Source organism: Rhizomucor pusillus (assembly GCF_041956525.1).
Source record: "Rhizomucor pusillus strain CBS 183.67 unplaced genomic scaffold VTP01scaffold_5, whole genome shotgun sequence".
NCBI classification, from domain to species: Eukaryota; Fungi; Mucoromycota; class Mucoromycetes; order Mucorales; family Lichtheimiaceae; genus Rhizomucor; species Rhizomucor pusillus.
The window spans coordinates 44883-63741 of NW_027192147.1; the positions used below are offsets into that span (position 1 = coordinate 44883).

The 18859-nt window shown below is 44.2% G+C and overlaps 7 protein-coding genes across 7 annotated transcripts; 4 read left to right on the top strand and 3 right to left on the bottom strand.

The window, feature by feature from the left end:
• Positions 1-20: 20 nt before the first annotated feature.
• VTP01DRAFT_8115 (uncharacterized protein) lies at positions 21-5183 on the bottom strand (the record flags this gene model as incomplete). Its single annotated transcript, XM_069387201.1, has 13 exons — positions 21-164; positions 266-544; positions 599-959; positions 1032-1568; positions 1627-1675; positions 1733-3389; positions 3449-3839; positions 3895-4033; positions 4090-4240; positions 4301-4429; positions 4492-4572; positions 4639-4785; positions 4839-5183. 13 exons carry the CDS (start codon positions 5181-5183, stop codon positions 21-23), a joined length of 4410 nt encoding a protein of 1469 aa, XP_069240993.1.
• Positions 5184-5250: 67 nt separating this feature from the next.
• Positions 5251-6190, bottom strand: VTP01DRAFT_8116 (uncharacterized protein; the record flags this gene model as incomplete). The annotated part of the gene is made up of 5 exons (XM_069387202.1): positions 5251-5444; positions 5501-5879; positions 5947-6015; positions 6078-6102; positions 6162-6190. The coding sequence occupies 5 exons, from the start codon at positions 6188-6190 to the stop codon at positions 5251-5253; spliced, it is 696 nt and encodes a 231-aa protein (XP_069240994.1).
• Positions 6191-6290: 100 nt separating this feature from the next.
• VTP01DRAFT_8117 (uncharacterized protein) lies at positions 6291-7910 on the top strand (the record flags this gene model as incomplete). Its single annotated transcript, XM_069387203.1, has 8 exons — positions 6291-6473; positions 6531-6618; positions 6679-6875; positions 6945-7075; positions 7137-7341; positions 7396-7439; positions 7494-7668; positions 7737-7910. 8 exons carry the CDS (start codon positions 6291-6293, stop codon positions 7908-7910), a joined length of 1197 nt encoding a protein of 398 aa, XP_069240995.1.
• Positions 7911-9986: 2076 nt separating this feature from the next.
• VTP01DRAFT_8118 (uncharacterized protein) lies at positions 9987-10364 on the top strand (the record flags this gene model as incomplete). The annotated part of the gene is made up of 1 exon (XM_069387204.1): positions 9987-10364. One exon carries the CDS (start codon positions 9987-9989, stop codon positions 10362-10364), a length of 378 nt encoding a protein of 125 aa, XP_069240996.1.
• A 1583-nt stretch (positions 10365-11947) lies between these two features.
• VTP01DRAFT_8119 (uncharacterized protein) lies at positions 11948-12404 on the bottom strand (the record flags this gene model as incomplete). The annotated part of the gene is made up of 3 exons (XM_069387205.1): positions 11948-12049; positions 12139-12281; positions 12332-12404. The coding sequence occupies 3 exons, from the start codon at positions 12402-12404 to the stop codon at positions 11948-11950; spliced, it is 318 nt and encodes a 105-aa protein (XP_069240997.1).
• A 412-nt stretch (positions 12405-12816) lies between these two features.
• On the top strand, positions 12817-13593 carry VTP01DRAFT_8120 (uncharacterized protein; the record flags this gene model as incomplete). The annotated part of the gene is made up of 1 exon (XM_069387207.1): positions 12817-13593. The coding sequence occupies one exon, from the start codon at positions 12817-12819 to the stop codon at positions 13591-13593; it is 777 nt and encodes a 258-aa protein (XP_069240998.1).
• Positions 13594-14939: 1346 nt separating this feature from the next.
• On the top strand, positions 14940-17636 carry VTP01DRAFT_8121 (uncharacterized protein; the record flags this gene model as incomplete). Its single annotated transcript, XM_069387208.1, has 1 exon — positions 14940-17636. The coding sequence occupies one exon, from the start codon at positions 14940-14942 to the stop codon at positions 17634-17636; it is 2697 nt and encodes an 898-aa protein (XP_069240999.1).
• Between the last annotated feature and the right edge of the window lie 1223 nt (positions 17637-18859).

The following is an 18859-nucleotide window of genomic DNA, read 5'->3' on the forward strand; positions in this document are numbered from 1 at the left end:
TCCTGGTCTCACCAACGAGATTACAAAAAGAACACAAACAGTTTGCCTGTGCGTAAAATATGTCGTCGTCTATGAACAGGCATGCCTGGCGTTCTCTGACGAATACCATCTAACAGCGTCGAAAGAATGTGATGGGGACTGCTTGTTGGCGTCGCTGCTAGGACCTGGAGTACAGAGAGGTCATATTGTTCCTCCGATGTCTTGAAGGGCAAGACTTTTTGAGTTATGTGAATCCTAAAGATGGGCGAAGAATTACGCAGCTTACCTCATACTCCAAAGCCAAGGGATTCTCCATAAAGAATACCTCTGTGAATCCTTCCATAAAATCGAAGGTGCAATACTTGTAAAACCTCTCAAATATACTCTCCAACCTCGCCTTGACATGGTCTGCTGCAAATGCAAAACTCTGCAGAATTGCATCTCGTTTTGCACGTCCAATAGCATCTGCTGTTTTGGAATCCCATTCTGGCTGACTAAAAACGCGCCAGACATCCAAGAGGATATGCAGTATTACAGGCAATTGATAAAGCACAGCATCCCGCGGCTAATATTTGTATTAACTAACGGCAGGCATAAGCTGCAACAAGCTCGGAATTACCTTGATTTCTCCTGGCCGCACAGACTCTGCTGAATGTACTAGTTGGGAGAATCCGTGGAGAGTCGAGTTACTGTCAAGCTTTGGTGTGAGAAGTAAATAGTCTTGTGATTTGCTGTCAGGATACCACTCGTCATCAAGTCCTCTTTCTGTCAGGCAAAAGGATGCTATTCGTTCTAGACCGTACAAGAATACAACAATGTCTTGTTCCGGGCCACCGACGACTGCGTTGTGTTCCTGCAAGTAGGGTCCACGATGCTCGCTCTCAATATTGGGTATTTTTTCCTCGGAAACGTGCCGATGGTGGTGGTACTCTGGCGCCGTGGACAGCAAGAGCATAGTTGATTCGCCATGCATTAAAAGCCTAACTGCAGTGTGACACAGTGTTACCTGTTCACAAACTGCCATTAGAATAGGTACGATCATTTGCCGGAACCCTCCGCGCAGGTTGGGAAGAGAGGCAAGTGTAAAATCTATCCAGTGCTGGAGTACAGGTCGGTTGCTTGGTAACGTAAGAGCATCCGAAACGCATTTTACAAAAAGCGCAGTGGTATCACGGGCAAGCTCAACAGCCTCTACAGATTGTTGGGCTCCCACACCTGACGACGGTACTCGGGATACCGAGTCCATCGAGTATTGGTTCAAGGCATCGCCTGTGGTACTGTCCATGGACCCATGCCGCCGATATTTTTCCGGAGTACCCCTGTGATGGTGCAGGGTGGCCGCCGCGGTGATAGCCATCGTTGCATGGACCACATGCAGAAGCTTTTGCTGTAAACCGAGGTTTCCCGTGTTCACGCAGAAAAGAAGCTTTTGTAACACGCTTTGTTGAACAAGTCGCGTGATGTGCATGTCAACATGGTCCAGTTTTGAAACTACTTGATAAAGCAATTCCGCTGCCCGCAGCTGAATGCTCCTTATCGAATTTTCCATCATATGTCTATATTTATCATTTGGCTCGCTTTCCAGAAATCTAGCCAGACAGTTAAAACATAGTCCGTCGAAATTGATCTTTTTGAATGCGCACTTACCTCAAGGCAGTACGCACTAGGACTTCCAAAAAGGATAGAGATTGACTATCTAGTACAAACTTTTAGTTGACAATGTTTTTGCAAGAATCGATAGACACCCATATACCTTGCGCCGTGATACCCAGGGATGCCTCTATGCAATGCGGCATTGCTCCAACGTTTCCGATACGATGGTTCTTGCATGCCTTTAAGAACGTGGTTGTGCCATACTCGCTGAGAGATACCAAATTTGCAAACATGTAATCGACTTCAGCCATGTCAAAAGGCCGCAAGTATACGTAAAACGGAATCACAATTTCTGTTTCTTGGCCGCTCGCTGTTTGGTGTTCAAAGGATATTCGCTTCTCTGCCGCCCTTCGAATGATATTGTTGTTAAGCATAGAAAGAACGAATGGCTCCAGTATCCGTGCATAGTTTTTGATATGATATCGCAACCACGTTTCACCTAACCGGCGGTCCAAAGGCGAGGCACCCTCGCGCAAAGTATCCAGGATCAAGAATAACGGACGAGCAAATATCGTCGCAGCTTCCACTACATCTTCAGAGTGCTCCCAGACTAGACCGAATTTTCCGTAGTTGGTAGAACGCTGTTCATCATCTGGAACTACTAGATACGCTGATACAATGGTTGCAATTTGGAGAGGCAAGGAAGAACTGGTCAAGAGCCAGATGAGTTCTACTGTTCGTATATGTAAAAGTGGGAGGTTGGGCGAGAGGAAGCTCCATAATCTGTCCATTATACTCTTGAGGTCTCTTCTGTTTTTGAGCACAGAATCTCCAAGGAATGACGATCGTTTGGTCAGCTGTGTTAAAGTGGACAGGCTTGTATCAACAATGCCGAAATCTGGGCCATGCTGGCAGCAAGCCAAGAGCGTATTCGATAGTAAATGCTCATTGTCACCATTCCACTGGAAGGATTCGTCTGCGTGTTTCGATATGAGCGTTAACGCTGAACATGCGCCGTGGAACACCTTTTCCAATTGACTGTCGATGTTGCGCAATCTTTTGCCTTCAACTCCCACGTCGACACCGGTATTCATTTCGTTGGTAGGGATGATGTAGCTGCTTACTAGAGCAATTATAAATTCGGTCAAGTAATTCGCCACTTCTTTAACCAGAGCAGGTCCTCGGACAGGACCATACATTGGTCTCGTGATGATAGTGGATGTCTTTGCGTCTTTGTGAGAAATCGACGTTGAGAGGTCGCCATCGTCTTCTCCACTTCGTTGTATATTGGCATCCGTTCCGTTCTGTTCAGTAGCGCCATTATTGTTGCCGATTCGTACCTGAGGCGACAATATTCCATAGTAATCCCTAGCATATCCGAGAACATCCATACCCCTGTGGAACTGCTTCAGTGATTTAGTGTTTGCGTTTTCCGGTTTCGATACTGGTCGATCTTCAAACATATTTTCGGGTATCATCTTGTAGATCGTGTGCGCAAGTTGTACGCAACATTCGATTTGTGGCAAAATGTGGATGAATGCTGGATATTTCAGAGATTCCTCTAATTTCTGTGACAGCGCTGCCAAGACAAGAGGAAGATGCATTTGTCTGATTTCTTGGTCTGTGAACTTGAACGATTCAAGCGTGAACTGGACAAGGCGCAAATTATCCAGATCTTCTTCCGGCGAAGATTTCTTTGTTGATATGGTGCTATCGCTGCTTTTGCTCGGCAAGCTTTTATCGATTATACTAAATAATTTCGCCCATATCATGTAAGGTTCAACCATCTCCATCCACATGTTTGCTGTTTGCAAGATCTGTATATGCATCCATCAGATTATTTCTCTAACAGGAAAAACATACTGTTTCGAAATACCTCTATTTTGTATGACCCGCGATGGACGAGTGTCTGGATGCTTTGCAGTGAATCGATGAAAACATTCTGGACAATTGTCTGTCCTATTTCCCATTTATCCAGGAGGGAAATTAGGATCTTGTAAGGCTTTTGTGCATCCGCTATCATCGCTTCTCGGTCTAGATGCTGCTGCTGTTGCTGATTGGTGTCTGTGGAGGCGAAGAAAAGGCCTCTAATAGCCTGCGTTGCTGCTTTTTCTGAGTAAGAGTTGAAATATGCAAGCTGTTTTTGCGATGAGCTGTCGTCACCGAGGAGCCAGGCGTAGAGTCTACGGTTCAGTGACATATCCTTTCGAAGAACGATTGCTAGCGCTGATCTCATCAGCACAACGAGATCGTCGTGGGGTATAGTACTACGAGCAACCGGTTAAAAATACGCTTTCTCAATGTGATGAGCACTGAACCTACCGGTATCTCAACACAAAATTTTGCACCAGTAATTCAAGCATGCTGCGTTGTACAAGAAGCTGTGTATCCGCAAGCGTCGCGGCAAACGCACGGACCATTAGACTGATACTCTCTGAAGTACCTAATACGACTGCTACGTCTATACATTTTACCGTTAGAACCGACTTAGATTAGAATATCCTAATGTCTTTTTACCTTCTTTCCCAGTCATTTTCGGTAATCTTCGCAGTAAATAATTCAAGGCAGGAGATCGAAGTCCAGGATTACTGATCATGATATGCCATATGCACGAATAAAAGAAAGGTAGATCCACTGTTTCTCCCAATTGATCCATCAAATCCACCACCTAAACGCAATGCTGTTCTAGCTTTCGTACTCTCGATTTTCATCATTATGCATCCCTTACCTTGTCGAAGAATTCACTTCCTTCCTCATCCAAAGCAGGTAATAAAGCTATCACAAAACCTCGCATTGCTGGCCTTAATCGGTTTTTCAAAGGAAGGTAGAACTTTTCAAAAATGGATAATAATTGCGGCTACAGGTTATAGTTAGCGAAATCAGATATCATATACATGCTCTTCTCCAAAAGCAAATTACCTTAACGTGCATGGCAGCATGCTGGACAAATGGAAATAAACCCATTGACCACAGTGCCAAGTCCTCCGCTAATTGATCAGGCTGTTTGCCCAGGATATTGTCTCAGCCTCGTGTCGCCAATTAATGACAGCGTAGTAAATGACATACCCCAATGGTTTCCAAAATATATGCGTATACATCCAACGTCTTTTGATGAACTCCTGCTGGAAAGCCAGGATTGAGGCACTGAGCAAGGCGTTTTGACACAGTATATTTTCGAGGTATGACAGGAAATTGAGGGTACGCTTGGAAACTCTGCAGGGCGTACATATTAATCTTCCATTTGAGCACCGTTTTCTTTTTTTTACCTTTAGCAGCCGACCGAGAAACGAAATGATATCAGCCCATTCGTTTACAGCATCAAACGAATTGAGGTTCTTCTCGATCAGCTGATTGTACTTTCGGAATCTCGGGTCGCTCTGCAAAGCTTGGTCATGTAAGAACAGCGCCGATGATGTGTAATGTTTCACGTGTAAGCATACATTCTTCTCTACTCGTTGTGCGCTCCAGTTTGGTTTGTAATCTCGACAAAAATGAGCAGCAGCAAAGATCGTGGAAGGAACGTGGCCTTTCGTATCCCAGAAAATTGCTTCGGCCCTGAAATTCATAAAATGCATGAACACACCCGAGAGACACAATTCAAAATCGCACATTGTAGATCTGTATTAAAATACTCCTTTCACATATGCATCTAAAGTAGGTTGTTGCTGTTGTTAAGATTTAGAATGTATCCAGCAGTTTCTGGATTGTGCGGTTCGCGGTTTCTTCTATAGACGTTTTTGTTGTGTCTAGCACAAGCACATTTTCTACAACGTTGTGAATACTCTCATCGTTATCGAGCAAATGCTTGTTCCACTTCACATATTCGGGCCACACAATTGCGTCAAAGTATCCAGGTGGATCTTGCCAATAACCTAAGCAGTCCAATATTTAGGATTCTAATATTGTGATCGAATGCAAACGACTTTACCTTCTTTTGTTGCGTAGCCTTGACGAGCCTCTCGACGCGTTTTTAGGACATCGTAGGACGCTGTTATGAATACCCTGCACTCCAGGTCCTGATATACAGTCTCATCCCAATACAGCATAAATCCATCCACAATCAAAAATGTAGAGTCTCTTTGGTCCCACTTTGATACCATTGCGAGCAGTTGCTGGAATGTATCTTCAGCAAGTAGTCCCGATCCATCGTGTGTGTTGTTTATCTCGTTTGACTGAAACTCTGGCGGTAAAGAACCATTCTCACGTACAAAGTTCACAGTATCTTTGAGTTTCGCAAAATCCAGCGCGTCCGGGCAATCCCAGTTGGCGAACTGTGTTTTTGGATCGATAGGGATTTGGGCGTCAGGCTAATAAAATTTCAAGCAATAAGAATTTCTCCCAGTAGCCAAGTTTATGCCGAAAATCTAAACCAACCTTGAAAAAGTCGTCTTGATAGATAACAAGCGAATTGGGCAATAAACGCTGGAGTATCCGAGTAACAGTCTACTTTGTGTTTTATCTTTTTAGTTGCCGTCGTGATTATCACCCCAAACAACACTGCTTACGGTTTTGCCCGAGCATGAGGGACCGCTTTGCAGTGGCATTAGTCCAAGAATGTATTTATTCTCTGCATCAATCTGTGTGATTACCTTATGCCGATCGTCCTGACGTTGGGCATTTGCGTAGCTATGTGTGCAAGACGTTTGCTCTCCGCCCCGCAGCTGCTGAAGTGCGCCCTTTGCAGGAGCCAACAATAGCCGTTTCTTTCGGTGCCAAGAATGAGTTACACATTCTCATTACCGACAACCGGCCCAGTATCTTTTGTCGACTACATTCAGGATGTCGGCAAGTACTCGTCCGAGATTTCAGACGCTACAGCGCAGCGCGGCCGTGTTCGAACCGTCCTGAAAGAGCATAAAAAGCAAGGACAGGAATCGCGGGATTACCGCTACATAATGAACGTAAGCGAAAGCTTGTAAAGAGCCATAATCCAGGTTGCTGAAAGAACTTGCACTCAGGCTATAGAAGACTACTTGCCGTATTTAGTGAGCATTATAAACTGCTTAGAAGAGGGCGAGCTATCATTCAAAAACGACAAGGATATCGGTACAATCAAGCAGATCCATTGTATACGCAGAGACCAATTCTGATCACTGAAAATATTAGAAACTTCTTGGCGGTCCACCTTGAGCGATCATATCATACATACCGGCAGCAACGCACCGCGGATAGTTTGTTCCAGCATTTACTACGAGCTGCTCTTTGTGCTAATGACGTTCGCCTATGGATGCTGCATGCAAAGTCAGGATATATTAAAGATGATACAGAGCGATGACAGTAAAGTATCAGTAAATTACAACAAGGCAAGTACGGGAAATGGTTACTTAAACCTGTATGTTAGTTTTAACATGGAACAAATCATTGCTCTGCAGGCCGCCGACCTGTTAAACACTGCAGCGGGAGTATTTGATTACGTAGCATACAATGTAATACCAAAGTGGAAGTCACCGCCAGACCATCGACCTGTTGAAACAATGAAGGAGCTGCCGGCAGCTCTGTCAAAGTAAGCCTGGAAGCTAAATATGAGAAGGATGCTTGCTTATGATATACTTACCATCAATTAGAATGGCGTTGGCTGATGCCCAGGCTATTGCGATCAACAAGGCGCTGCTTTCAGGGCAGGTCTCAAAATCATTAGCAGCTAAACTCTTTATCGGTGTCGCAGACCAGTATGAAGTTGCACATGGCCTCATATCTTCTATCACTGGGACGCAGGAAGTAGCAGCTGATCTAAAGAAATATTTGTATGATGGATCCCATTTCTACAAGGTACCTTGATCATACTCAATCCGAAGAGCAATGATTGATCTCTTTAAGAAATAGGCGATGGGCAAGAAATACTTAGCTCTAGATGCCAACGATAACCAGTAAGGACCACGATTGTGCATTCCCGATGGGAGACTTATACTTACAATTGATAGGAAATTGGGCGAAGCTGTGGGATTTTTGCAAGACTGTAAAGCCGATCTACGTTCCATACAGCAATCAAGTTTCTCTAAACCACATCTTCGGAAATCAAATGTCGCACAGCGAGCTTTGAAAGAGGAGGAGTCTGTCACAGAACTTTTACAGAAATTTACAAAGATGAACAACACTGTGAGTTTACGGAATTGTATTGATAGATAGGATATAGTCTTACAGATTGTAATGGTTTCTGCATACAGGTAACATACCAGTCTGTCCCTTCGCGCCAAGATTTGCATAGACTGATACCTAACGGCCGAGGTGTTCTCGAGCTAAAACGATACCAGTTACCGCAACCCAAATTCGGACCTTCCAAAATCGATGACAGCCACGCGAAGCAAGGTCGATATGCCCGCTCGGGTGCTTACTATTAGGCATGTCGAAACATGAACATAATAAAATGCTGGATATCTGAACCGGCATTGCTTTCCTCAGATTTTTGGTCATCTGCAGTTTCCTTTTGGTTGCCATATCAAGCATAGTACTATTGATTTCCCCCAAATTATTTGCGGGTGAAAAAAATATCTTTGCGCTAGTAAGAGTTATAGTTTGCGTTGCTCATGTTGCCGTTCCCATGTTTGGAACATCAGCTGGCTTGATGCAAAGTCAATAACAATTTCTCCTGGCGGCTCTTGCTTCTTTATCGTCGAAGGGCTGCGCCGTGGTGTGCCTGCCATCAATGCTTGTTCCCGCCCTTCCTCCCTGCTTCCTGTCTTCCACTTAGGAACATGTTTGGCGGAAACCCTTATTAACTGTCGACGCCGTTGGAATTGTTGCAAGGTGGCCAAGCTCTTCTAAAATCTGCGAGCTCGGCCGCCCATGTACTTCTTCAGCGATGTTATCCGTGCAATATTTAAGGATGGAGTGGCTCCCTGACCGCTTCGGTGGAAAGCTCTTGAAATATTCTGTCGGCGGCTCTGCTAACCGCTGCAGCGTAGATCGCTTCAGTCTCACCGTTAAAACACTAGTGCTATGCGCAGCCGCAGCTCCTGGGACGTCGAACTGTAGGATGTCTTCCTACGCCGGGGATCCGTAGTGGATAATTTTAATATTATCCCGGGATTTGCAGGTAGAACCTGGAGGGAGGAAGGTACGTGATCATTTATATCTTTAAACTTTCTGCGCGTACAACACTTACGATGGCCGAGTAGATTGCACAATATCTCCAATGGTCTCTAAGTTCCTTATACTTTTTTCCAACTTCAAGTATAAAAACTTTCGATTGGTTGTCGTTTAACAATCGTACTGTACAAGGACCGTCTCGACACAAGGATGACAACCCTCTTTTAGGAACTGGTTGCGCCGCCTCCTCGTTAGTGATTCCTGGATACATCGTTGGTTTCACTATCAACGTGGATTGAACGGCACTATTCTTTTATTTCAAGAACTCGCAGCAAGACAGTATAAGAGAAAAATGAATAATAAATAATAGAAGTTGTAACCACGAAGGCTAGTGTATGTAAAATAAGGTTGACACTTGGCACAGAGACCAGTGTGGGCTTGACATGCGGATAAGCCGTTGGGACAATGTGCTCGTGGATAATTCCTCAGTTCTTGGAATCCGAGTGGTAAATTAAGACACTCACAGAAAGCTATATGAACTTCCATACTATTCCGGACATTTCCAATGGAAGCAATTAGATAATGAACTACTATAATCATCTAGTACTTCCAGAAAACGATGGCTAGGACAGAAGACTATGGTGCTCTCAATTCTTGCATAATCTTTAGTCATATACACATAATAAGCTCATCAACAGAGCAAAGTTATCCTTCAAAGCTCCCATACAAGGTAAACAAATGTAGAGACTACCCATAGACTACAATCATTTCTTCCGATCCCTAAAAACGTAAGAGCTTGCGTAATCTGCTATGAAACATAGTGTCATATTGGATGTTTCAACAAAACTTAGTCCCCAAAATTTACCACTGTTCATTTTCTTTCACCTTGTTCTTCGGATCTCTTTTTACATGATTGTATCAGCACTGTAGATTTTCTACTGTTATATTTTACAAGCTATTGGCCTACAAGTGAAAAGGATTGGTATATGTCTGGGCTAAAAAGCTCATCAAAGAGGAGCAGAAAGATACAGGTACGACACAGGATCCCGGTCCAGTTTTAATCCGCAGACTCATGGGATATGTACCGTGCAATAGTATGCAGAGATTGTAGCGGCACAGGACATAAAACCAAGGAATAAGCTCTGTCCTCTGTATGAGAAGAAAGGTATAGATTATCATAAAATTTGATACGTACGTAAATTCATGTCTGGCATTCGTAGAATCTAAACGTAAACGGCGGAACGAGCCTGAAGATCCGGAGGAAAAGCGTGCAAAAAAGAAAGGAAGATTGGAGAGAGATAGGACGAACCAGAACCCACGGACTGTGGCAACCTCGAGTTCAATCTGCAGCTCTTGCGGAGGAAGTGGCCAGAACGGCGCCTGATCCTATGTCACTCAAAGACAAGATGAAGCAAGTCCTTAGCATGAAACAAGAGAAATTTACACGGCGGGTTGCCATTGATGCAATAGTTCGCCAAGAATATCACGACACCCTGCAAGAAAGGATCAGTCAACTTTGCACATTCGTACGAGAGGTTGTGGTCCGAGCGCAGATATTGGTAAATACATACGTAATTGCCCGTGCAAACGAAGACATACCCACATATATCTATTCCCAAGCATTTTGGTACAGCACATGCCAGCTCGTGATGGGAAAGGAAGTCAACGGCACCAACCCAGACATGCCTCAGAACATCAAGCCATTAAGGGACGCATTTTCGCTCGCTTATCCAGAGGCAGTTTACAATTGCAATATCATACTCTGAAGCACTTTCGTACGCCTGCCAATTTGTGACAAACTTTTGTATATACTGTCTACAGACAGCAGCTCCGGTACGTATAGTGCCGTGATGGCACTTTCGTCACAACTATTGACTTATATTCATATCTACCACTGCCATGGAGCACAAGCAGCCATAGTAACATAAATACAGTATTTCAAGACAATAGCTCACAATATTAATGCGAAACAACTATTCATTGGTGTTGTTTTCTTTGCTTTATTGATACTCTCGAAACTGGCTTGCGTTTCAAGGTAATACAAGAGACAACTACTCAGTCGCGCACTGCAGTGGTATGCATTTTGTACCTGTGGTAAGTCGTTCAACTGGACAGTCTTGCCACTTAAGAACTAAGCATACTTTTCTCCTTTCTTCTTTACAAAGAGATCATGGTGAGGCATTTGCCATGCTGTCAATGATTGAGGCGCATAGCCTCCCTGAAGAATGCTTCGTTTCCTGGTATATTTAATCCTTGGCCATCATACAAATGCATCGATAGTTTTGTATGTGCACCCATGTTCTGTTCAACGATTAGAAATAGAAACAATGTAGTTGTCGCTCACGGCGGCAGACTCTCAATTTACTCGATTCACCCCTTAGTTTGGGTCTACCCAGTTATCATCTTTGCAACAAGGGGTTTATTTTACCCGAAAGCACACCTCTTTCGCTCTATACATGTTTGAATTCCTTGCTCAATTGGTCTGTGCTGCAGTTTTTTCTCTTTTCTTATGCTGATATGAGACGGTCGATGTCAGATAACAAAAACGGCAGCACTTGCATGTAAAATAAAGTGACTGGGCTAGTGTGTATGCACTGGGCCTCGGCCAGAGTTCGTCCAATATGAGGAGGAAAGCAGACAATCACACGGATACGTGGGGTATTAGTGCCATGCATTACTCTTTAATAGATTATTATTCTGATTTCCCTCTTCCTGTTAGCTATTCTATTCTAGTTCTTGCCTATTCTCTCTCTGCTCTATCTTTTCTGATAGGTGACGACGGTAATAGGCCAAGCTGTCTCCTACCCGTTGGTTCTGCAGATGATGATTGGAAGGATTTCTCGTGTGATCGGTTCGACGCGTTCGTCTGTGTCTGTCTCCTCGACTCTGCTCAACGTCTCTCGAGCACGATATCGCAATCGACAAAAATCAGAAAGAAAGGCAGCTACTATTTATTTTAGTGCATGGTTGCCATTTTTTGTTTCTTTGTAATACCGACTAATGTCTCACCTGCTATATTGGATGAGATATACAAGTGGGTTGGGGATACTATACTACAATACAAAAGAGATAGTATAAGAGAGAAGGGAGAGAGATAACAGTTCTATGATGTAGGTGCGGCCATTGTGTGCTTGTATGACGGATGGTCAGTCACGTGTCTGTCGCCGCACTCCTGTCGCATTTATGGATTGATCAGTGTTCAATAATGATGGAGGTGGTACTCTCTCATCACAATCATCTACCGTTAGACTTAATTCTTTGCTTTTTATTCCATTAAGCGCCTACTCAAAAGTCCCGCAGTATTTTACTGTTCCACCTCCCTGCCAAGTACTTCAACTCCTTATTTCTTTTAGTTTCTTAAATTTGCTTCAAGAAGCTCGAGGCCAGTTTGTAAGCACTCCACTGGATGGTGTTCCGCCTCTTGCTTTCGCGAGCTCACATTCTTCAGCGGCTATAGCCGTGGTACGTGCAATTTCCTGACGTTGAACACATAAATAAATGCAGAAGATTTTCCAGCACTGATATAATTGGTCCACTTACACGGAGCTGGACTAGTCGGCGGACCATGCTTGGCAGCGGCATCAAGTTGAGACCACTTCCGATCAGCTTAAATGTGGCCAACCTGATCATCCGGTAAATTGCCTCATATCTCAGATCCATAATATATGTTGAACAGGCGAACCCTAGAAATCACGGTTTGTATTATTATCGATATAGAATGTATAATTCTTACCTTCGATCAGGATGCCACAAACGATGGGATCACGGACACCTGCTTCCAGAAGCTTTCCAATCATGAGCTTCATCTGGGGACCCAATTTAATGAAATCAGATATCTTGACTAATTTAGGAGCGTTTTGAATAGGTTGTATGACAGCAACTTGAGAGGTACATCAACAGCAGGCATAACTTACATTCCGTACAAAATATCCGCTATTAAAAGGTTGCATTCATTATCACTTGTATCCGCTTAGGCCAGTATGGATATTGTCCTTTGCTTCAGCTTTCGCTACGATGTTCTTGTAGAGATAGCCTGTAAAATAAGAATTGGTCACTAAATAAGCACTACTAATTGCTAAATTTAATACGTACATCCTCAGCTTCCTGGCACCATCGATTCGCACCAGCCGAGATGTTTGGAAGGTTCGAATTTAGCGTCGTTTCAAGCGACTTGATAATTGAATTATGGATCCCGTATCCCACATACTTGGTGAGAGAATGGCTATGATCAGTGGAGATAAAGTAAATATAGTCAATCGTAAGCCGCACCCTGTTGGCCAGGAGTACAAGACTGTTGCGGATGCTGTAACATCTTGCATCATACGCGTTGATGTATCTAGCGACGTCATCCAACAAAAATTTGACGATAGGTTCAATATGAAAACTATTGCCACAGTCTGCAGGCTCAGGAAGCCGTGGTTTTACTCGGGTAGAACTGTCATAGCTGATTTATGGTTAGGTTCGCCGGCTATGATCCGAGAATTGGAAACGTTTGGCATGCATTCAACCATGCAAGTCAAGAAACGAAGTTACTGGCCCCGAGGCATGCCTGAGGCTGACATTCTGCAAGAACTTGGTCCCAGTTTTGGCAAATATGTTTGTTTCAAATCCACCGTGGATGAAATATTTGTAACAGCATTACGGGATAGACAACCCAAAGCGGTCATAAGCAACTGTGGTGTTACTACACTTAGCAACAGGGAGATCACACGATATTTGCCTGACGTAGGATATAGCACTATGAGGCGCCTGCAGGTATTCGATGGATACGAAGAGAACAAATTTATGTGGCCTATTGCAGATATAAGAAATATCATTGTCCTTAATCCATTTAAAGGCGCTGTGGACACCGCGAACAATCGCAGGGATAATCTGACATCTTTTCACGATGTTATGAAATCCTATCGATGGGAAGTACGATGCTTGGCTTTCTTCTTGGCTATACCAGAAGCTAATGCATTCTCTGCATATATGTTATTCGCACTCGATGGTTAAAGAGGCTTCATAACGCGTTCAGATGGAGATTAAGACAGACTTTGCTTCAACAGCGCACGCATTGCAAAGCACCGTTGTAGAAATAGATGAATCTATCCAAACACGATCCAGTTGCGCACGTAAGGTGCATAGACGCATTTCGTTAGGTAAAACCATCAAGGGACACCACCTAAAACGAACTTGCACTGAGCAAGGATGCCGCAAGAGATCATCCTTGAGATGCATTTGTGGTTCCGACATGGTGTTCTGCTCAGAGCATATCGACGAACATTTTACTTCTTAACCACCATTTTCTATGACAATTAAACTAAATTTACATCTCCATCTATACTTTCTGGAAGTTTCATGCAGAGTGGACAAGAAAAAGGTCCCCAACTTGGGGTTCCTTTACTGTCCAGTAATGGACACACCATGAAACCCCGCAAACTAGCCATCTTCCAAAGTCCATATCTCCAAAGGTACTCACAAAAACGAACTAAGATTAATTTTACACGTTTTTTGGATGCCAAAGTATAAAATATTAAAAAATATCGAAAGTACTACTTTCCCTGGAGAGCTACCTGGGGTCAAAGAATGTCCATTACCGGACACTACATTTCCCGATTAATACCGAATTAATTGATGATGATATATACTTTGACCGCTGAACTTCGCAGGTGACATACGTAGTTCAGATTCTACATATTGATTTTAGAACGTTTGAAACTGACCCATTTCCGTTTATTATGTCTCGCCGGCAATTCCCCATACGACCAGCCTTCGCTATGACAACCAACAAAGCCCAAGGGCAAACTATGCGCCGTATGACCCTTTACTTACCATCACCCGTTTTTTTTTTCACAACATGGACAGTTATAGGTTGCGCTGTCTGGTGTCGCCTCTCCTTCCGATATTAAGATCTTCTTACCGATACCCACCATCCACTCCTCCACCGACTTCCCCACCAATACTACCAGCAATGTAGTTTTCCACGAAGTCTTCGTTGATTTTACGATATTTCAAATATTATATATACTGTATCTCATCTTCATTCCTCACACTTATAGACTGCAAGAAAGTAGAACAAAATGTTCTCTATCTCATACAAACAGTTTGGGACGTTATCCTCCTTTTCCTCGCTGCGCTCAGAAAAAGCGATCAATATTTTATCCTCGAGCGAAGCGACAGCGAATCACGCTTGTCTTCATATAAAAAAGAGTTATGTCAACTTTGATCGGAGCTTCCGGGAGTTTCTCGTTGATTCCGGCAGCTTCTCAAACGCGCCCTGATGCATGATATAAATTGCCCACCGTCTGTGCGGTCGTCGCGAACTTCGTACTTTTACTTTACCCTTTAATATTGTTACCATGAACGGTATGCAGTTTACAGACAAAGTCGAGAAGACTTTGGGCATAGCTCAGAGTCTTGCTCGAGAGTTCGGTCACATTCAACTCGCTGTTCCTCATGTCGCGTGCGCAATGTTCGATGAATCCGACGGTGCATCGCTTTTCAAAAACGCCATTGAGAAAGCTGGAGGCGAACCATCAGCCGTCGAGCGTGGTTACAAAAAACAAATGGTCCATCTACCAACTCAGGATCCCCCGCCAGTCGAAGTCAGTCTCGGGCCACAGCTCGCCAAGCTGTTGCGTCAGGCACAAACGCACATGAAGAACCAAAAGGATACATACATTTCCATCGATCACTTGATTCTCGCACTTGCAGACGATAGCACAACTTTCCAGCCATTGAAGGAGGGAGGTGTAACGAAGAAAGCATTGGAGAACGCTGTATCTCAGATCCGTGGCAACCGCCGTGTGGACAGCAAAAACGCCGAAGAAGTATACGAAGCACTCAGCAAGTATGCAATCGATATGACCAAGATGGCGCAAGAAGGAAAATTGGACCCCGTTATTGGACGTGATGACGAGATCCGCCGTGTTATCCGCGTACTTGCAAGACGAACCAAGAATAATCCTGTATTGATCGGTGAGCCGGGTGTAGGCAAAACTGCGATCGTCGAAGGGTTAGCAAGGCGTATCGTGGAACGCGACGTGCCCCAGACTTTGCAGTGCAAATTATTTGCACTGGATATGGGCGCGTTGGTAGCAGGTGCCAAATACCGTGGTGAATTCGAAGAACGTCTCAAGGCTGTTCTCAAGGAAGTCAAAGAATCTGAAGAAGGCATTATCCTTTTCATCGACGAAATCCACACTGTACTCGGTGCAGGCAAAGGTGAAGGATCCATGGATGCAGCCAACTTGCTCAAGCCCATGCTGGCTCGCGGTGAACTTCGATGCATTGGTGCAACCACTCTGACGGAATATCGCCAAATCGAAAAGGATCCCGCCTTTGAACGTCGATTCCAAAAGGTCGATGTTGGAGAACCATCTGTGCAAGCTACTATCTCTATTTTGCGTGGTCTCAAAGAACGCTACGAAACATACCACGGTGTCAAGATTACTGATTCTGCTTTGGTTACTGCTGCTCAGCTGTCTGACCGATACATTACTACTCGTTTCTTACCAGACAAGGCAATCGACTTGGTTGACGAGGCAGCTGCCAACACCCGTGTTCAACTTGACTCGAAGCCTGAGGAAATTGATGTTCTAGAACGCAAACTCTTCCAACTAGAAATCGAAGCAATGGCTCTGAGCAAGGAGAAGAACAACAAGGAATCTAACGAACGCCTAGATCGTGTGCGCGAAGAAATGGCAAGATTGCAAGAAGAACTGAAGCCGATCAGACTCAAGTACGATATGGAGAAGGGCCGCCTTGACGAAATCCGTGATCTCAAGCAGAAACTGGAAGAACTCAAGCGCAAACTTACAGAAGCTCGAAACCGTTACGACCGTCAGACTGCTGCAGATCTTGAATACTACGCTATACCCGATGTGGAAGCTCGCATTGCACAGTTGACGGCTGCCAAGCAACAACGCATGGCTGAACTCGCTGCAAGTGACCAAATGTCCCCTCAACAGCAACTTCTTTTGGAAGTGGTCCGCCCTGAGCAAATCATGGAGGTTGTATCTCGTTGGACTGGTATCCCTGTGCAAAATTTGGCCAAGACTGAACGCGAGAAACTTCTCAACATGGAAACCGAACTGCGGCGCAAGGTTGTCGGTCAGGACCATGCCATCCGAACTGTCAGCAACGCTATCCGACTTACAAAGGCTGGTTTGCAAAATCCCAACCGTCCTCTGGCTAGCTTTCTCTTCTTGGGTCCAACCGGTGTTGGCAAGACTTTGCTCTGCAAGACGTTAGCAGAATTCCTCTTCAACGACGAAAAGGCTCTCATTCGTATTGATATGAGCGAGCTTATGGAACAACACAGCGTGGCCAAGCTTATCGGTGCGCCACCTGGCTACGTCGGCCACGAAGAAGGTGGTCTCTTTGAAGCAGTGCGTCGCAAGCCGTACTCGGTTGTGCTCCTCGATGAATTGGAAAAGGCTCACAAGGACGTCGCTAACGTGCTGTTGCAAGTACTCGACGAAGGCTTTATTCACGACTCCAAGGGCCGCAAGATTGACTTCCGCAACGCTATCATTGTCATGACCTCCAACTTGGGTGCTCACTTGCTGGCTGATCAAACCGTGGCCTCTTCTGACTCGGTAGTTCTCAAGGAGCAAATCTTGCAAATTGTCCGTCAACACTTTAGTCCAGAATTCACGAACCGCATTGATGAACTGGTTATTTTCGAACGGCTCAGCCAGACCAATATCACTGATATTGTGGACGTCCGCCTCGAAGAAGTTCAAGAACGTCTGTATGATCGCCGCATCAAGTTGGATGTTTCGCAAGCTGCAAAGGAATGGCTTGGTCAATATGGCTATGAACCTATCTTTGGTGCAAGACCACTCAACCGCGTTATCCAGCAGCGTGTATTGAATCCCCTGGCAAGACTAATCCTTGATGGAGGTGTCCGCAACGGTGAAACCGCAAAGGTGGATGTTTCAGGCGACTCGATCGAAGTCATCCGCAACCATGAGAGCGAAGCCGAATATCAAGTTGAAGAACCTATGGATCAAGACGAAGACGCTGATATGGTACAAGATGATCTAGATTGACTGCATGGTGGCGGCAACAAGCGTCCCTCGAATCCTCAAGGCCTCCCTAACAAGAAACCAAAGTTACCCGGTGACATGTAAATATGCTTGCATAAAGACTATGTAAATAGAACTTACTTTATCATCATCTTAATGTTAAAAAAGATTCAAAGTTAATAATTACAGAGACAATAAATATTTCGAACACAAGTTATACAATTATAAAACGGCAAGGAAAGATGAAGGAAATGGGAAGAATGTCGAAAAGAAACCTTTTTGTACGGTGTGGGTATCAAGTAAAAAATCATTAATGTACTTGCACCCAAAAGTGTTTCTGGAATTCACTGTGATGATGACGAAGGGTGAATGCATTGTAATGCAGTATTGCTACAAAAGATACTCACGTTTTATCCGTGGCGGGGGTAGAAGCAAAGGGTAGGACTTACGCCCGAAGGCTGCCTATTTGAGTGAGACTGCCGTTCGCGTGAAGCGATACATTTGGCCTGATTTTACCCAAACCATTAGAAATATAACATGGCACGCTTTGATCTCGCAGTACAGGCCATAAATTATAAGAAGCAGAAGATAAATAATGAGCAAAAGACGATAAGCAAAAGCACCAGGGTCAGAACAGAGGCTACTACGTCAGCTGAACAAAAGACAAGAAGTTTGTAAACGAGATCGAAGACTACAGTGCAGCAGGAGCTTACCGGGGATATTCATGGAAGAAATAGAGCCAAAGTATTAAAAATGGCAAAGAGATCTGTTTTATCCACGGAGTCATTGATGACTCCATTCCTATGTCCTGGAAGCGAGTCATACTCTGACAGCTGATAGCATTGCATTGATGTATAATATTCTTGAAAAGCGATCTGGAACATTTCATTCCGTTAAATCTTAATAGGTTCTTACGGAACTAATAAACCATAACTGTTTGTCTATTTTAAATCATTTTCCTATATTTCCGCAACTATCATTTAAGCACATGTCTAAAGAAGCATACATGGAGCATTTCTCATAGCTGTCTAGAAGCTGCAAGTATAGTGGGGCACACTGTTGATGTATCCAAAACGTACGATCGACGTCAATATGTGGGAAATTCGCATGTAACAAAGACGAAATCATCATATGTCTGCGATGTCCCTAATACATTATCCCTTGAAGGTATAGCGCTGAGTAGATAATGGCATTGCTGTAACACTCAACTAGCTACAAGTGAGATAGAGGTCATTCTAAATTTGCTG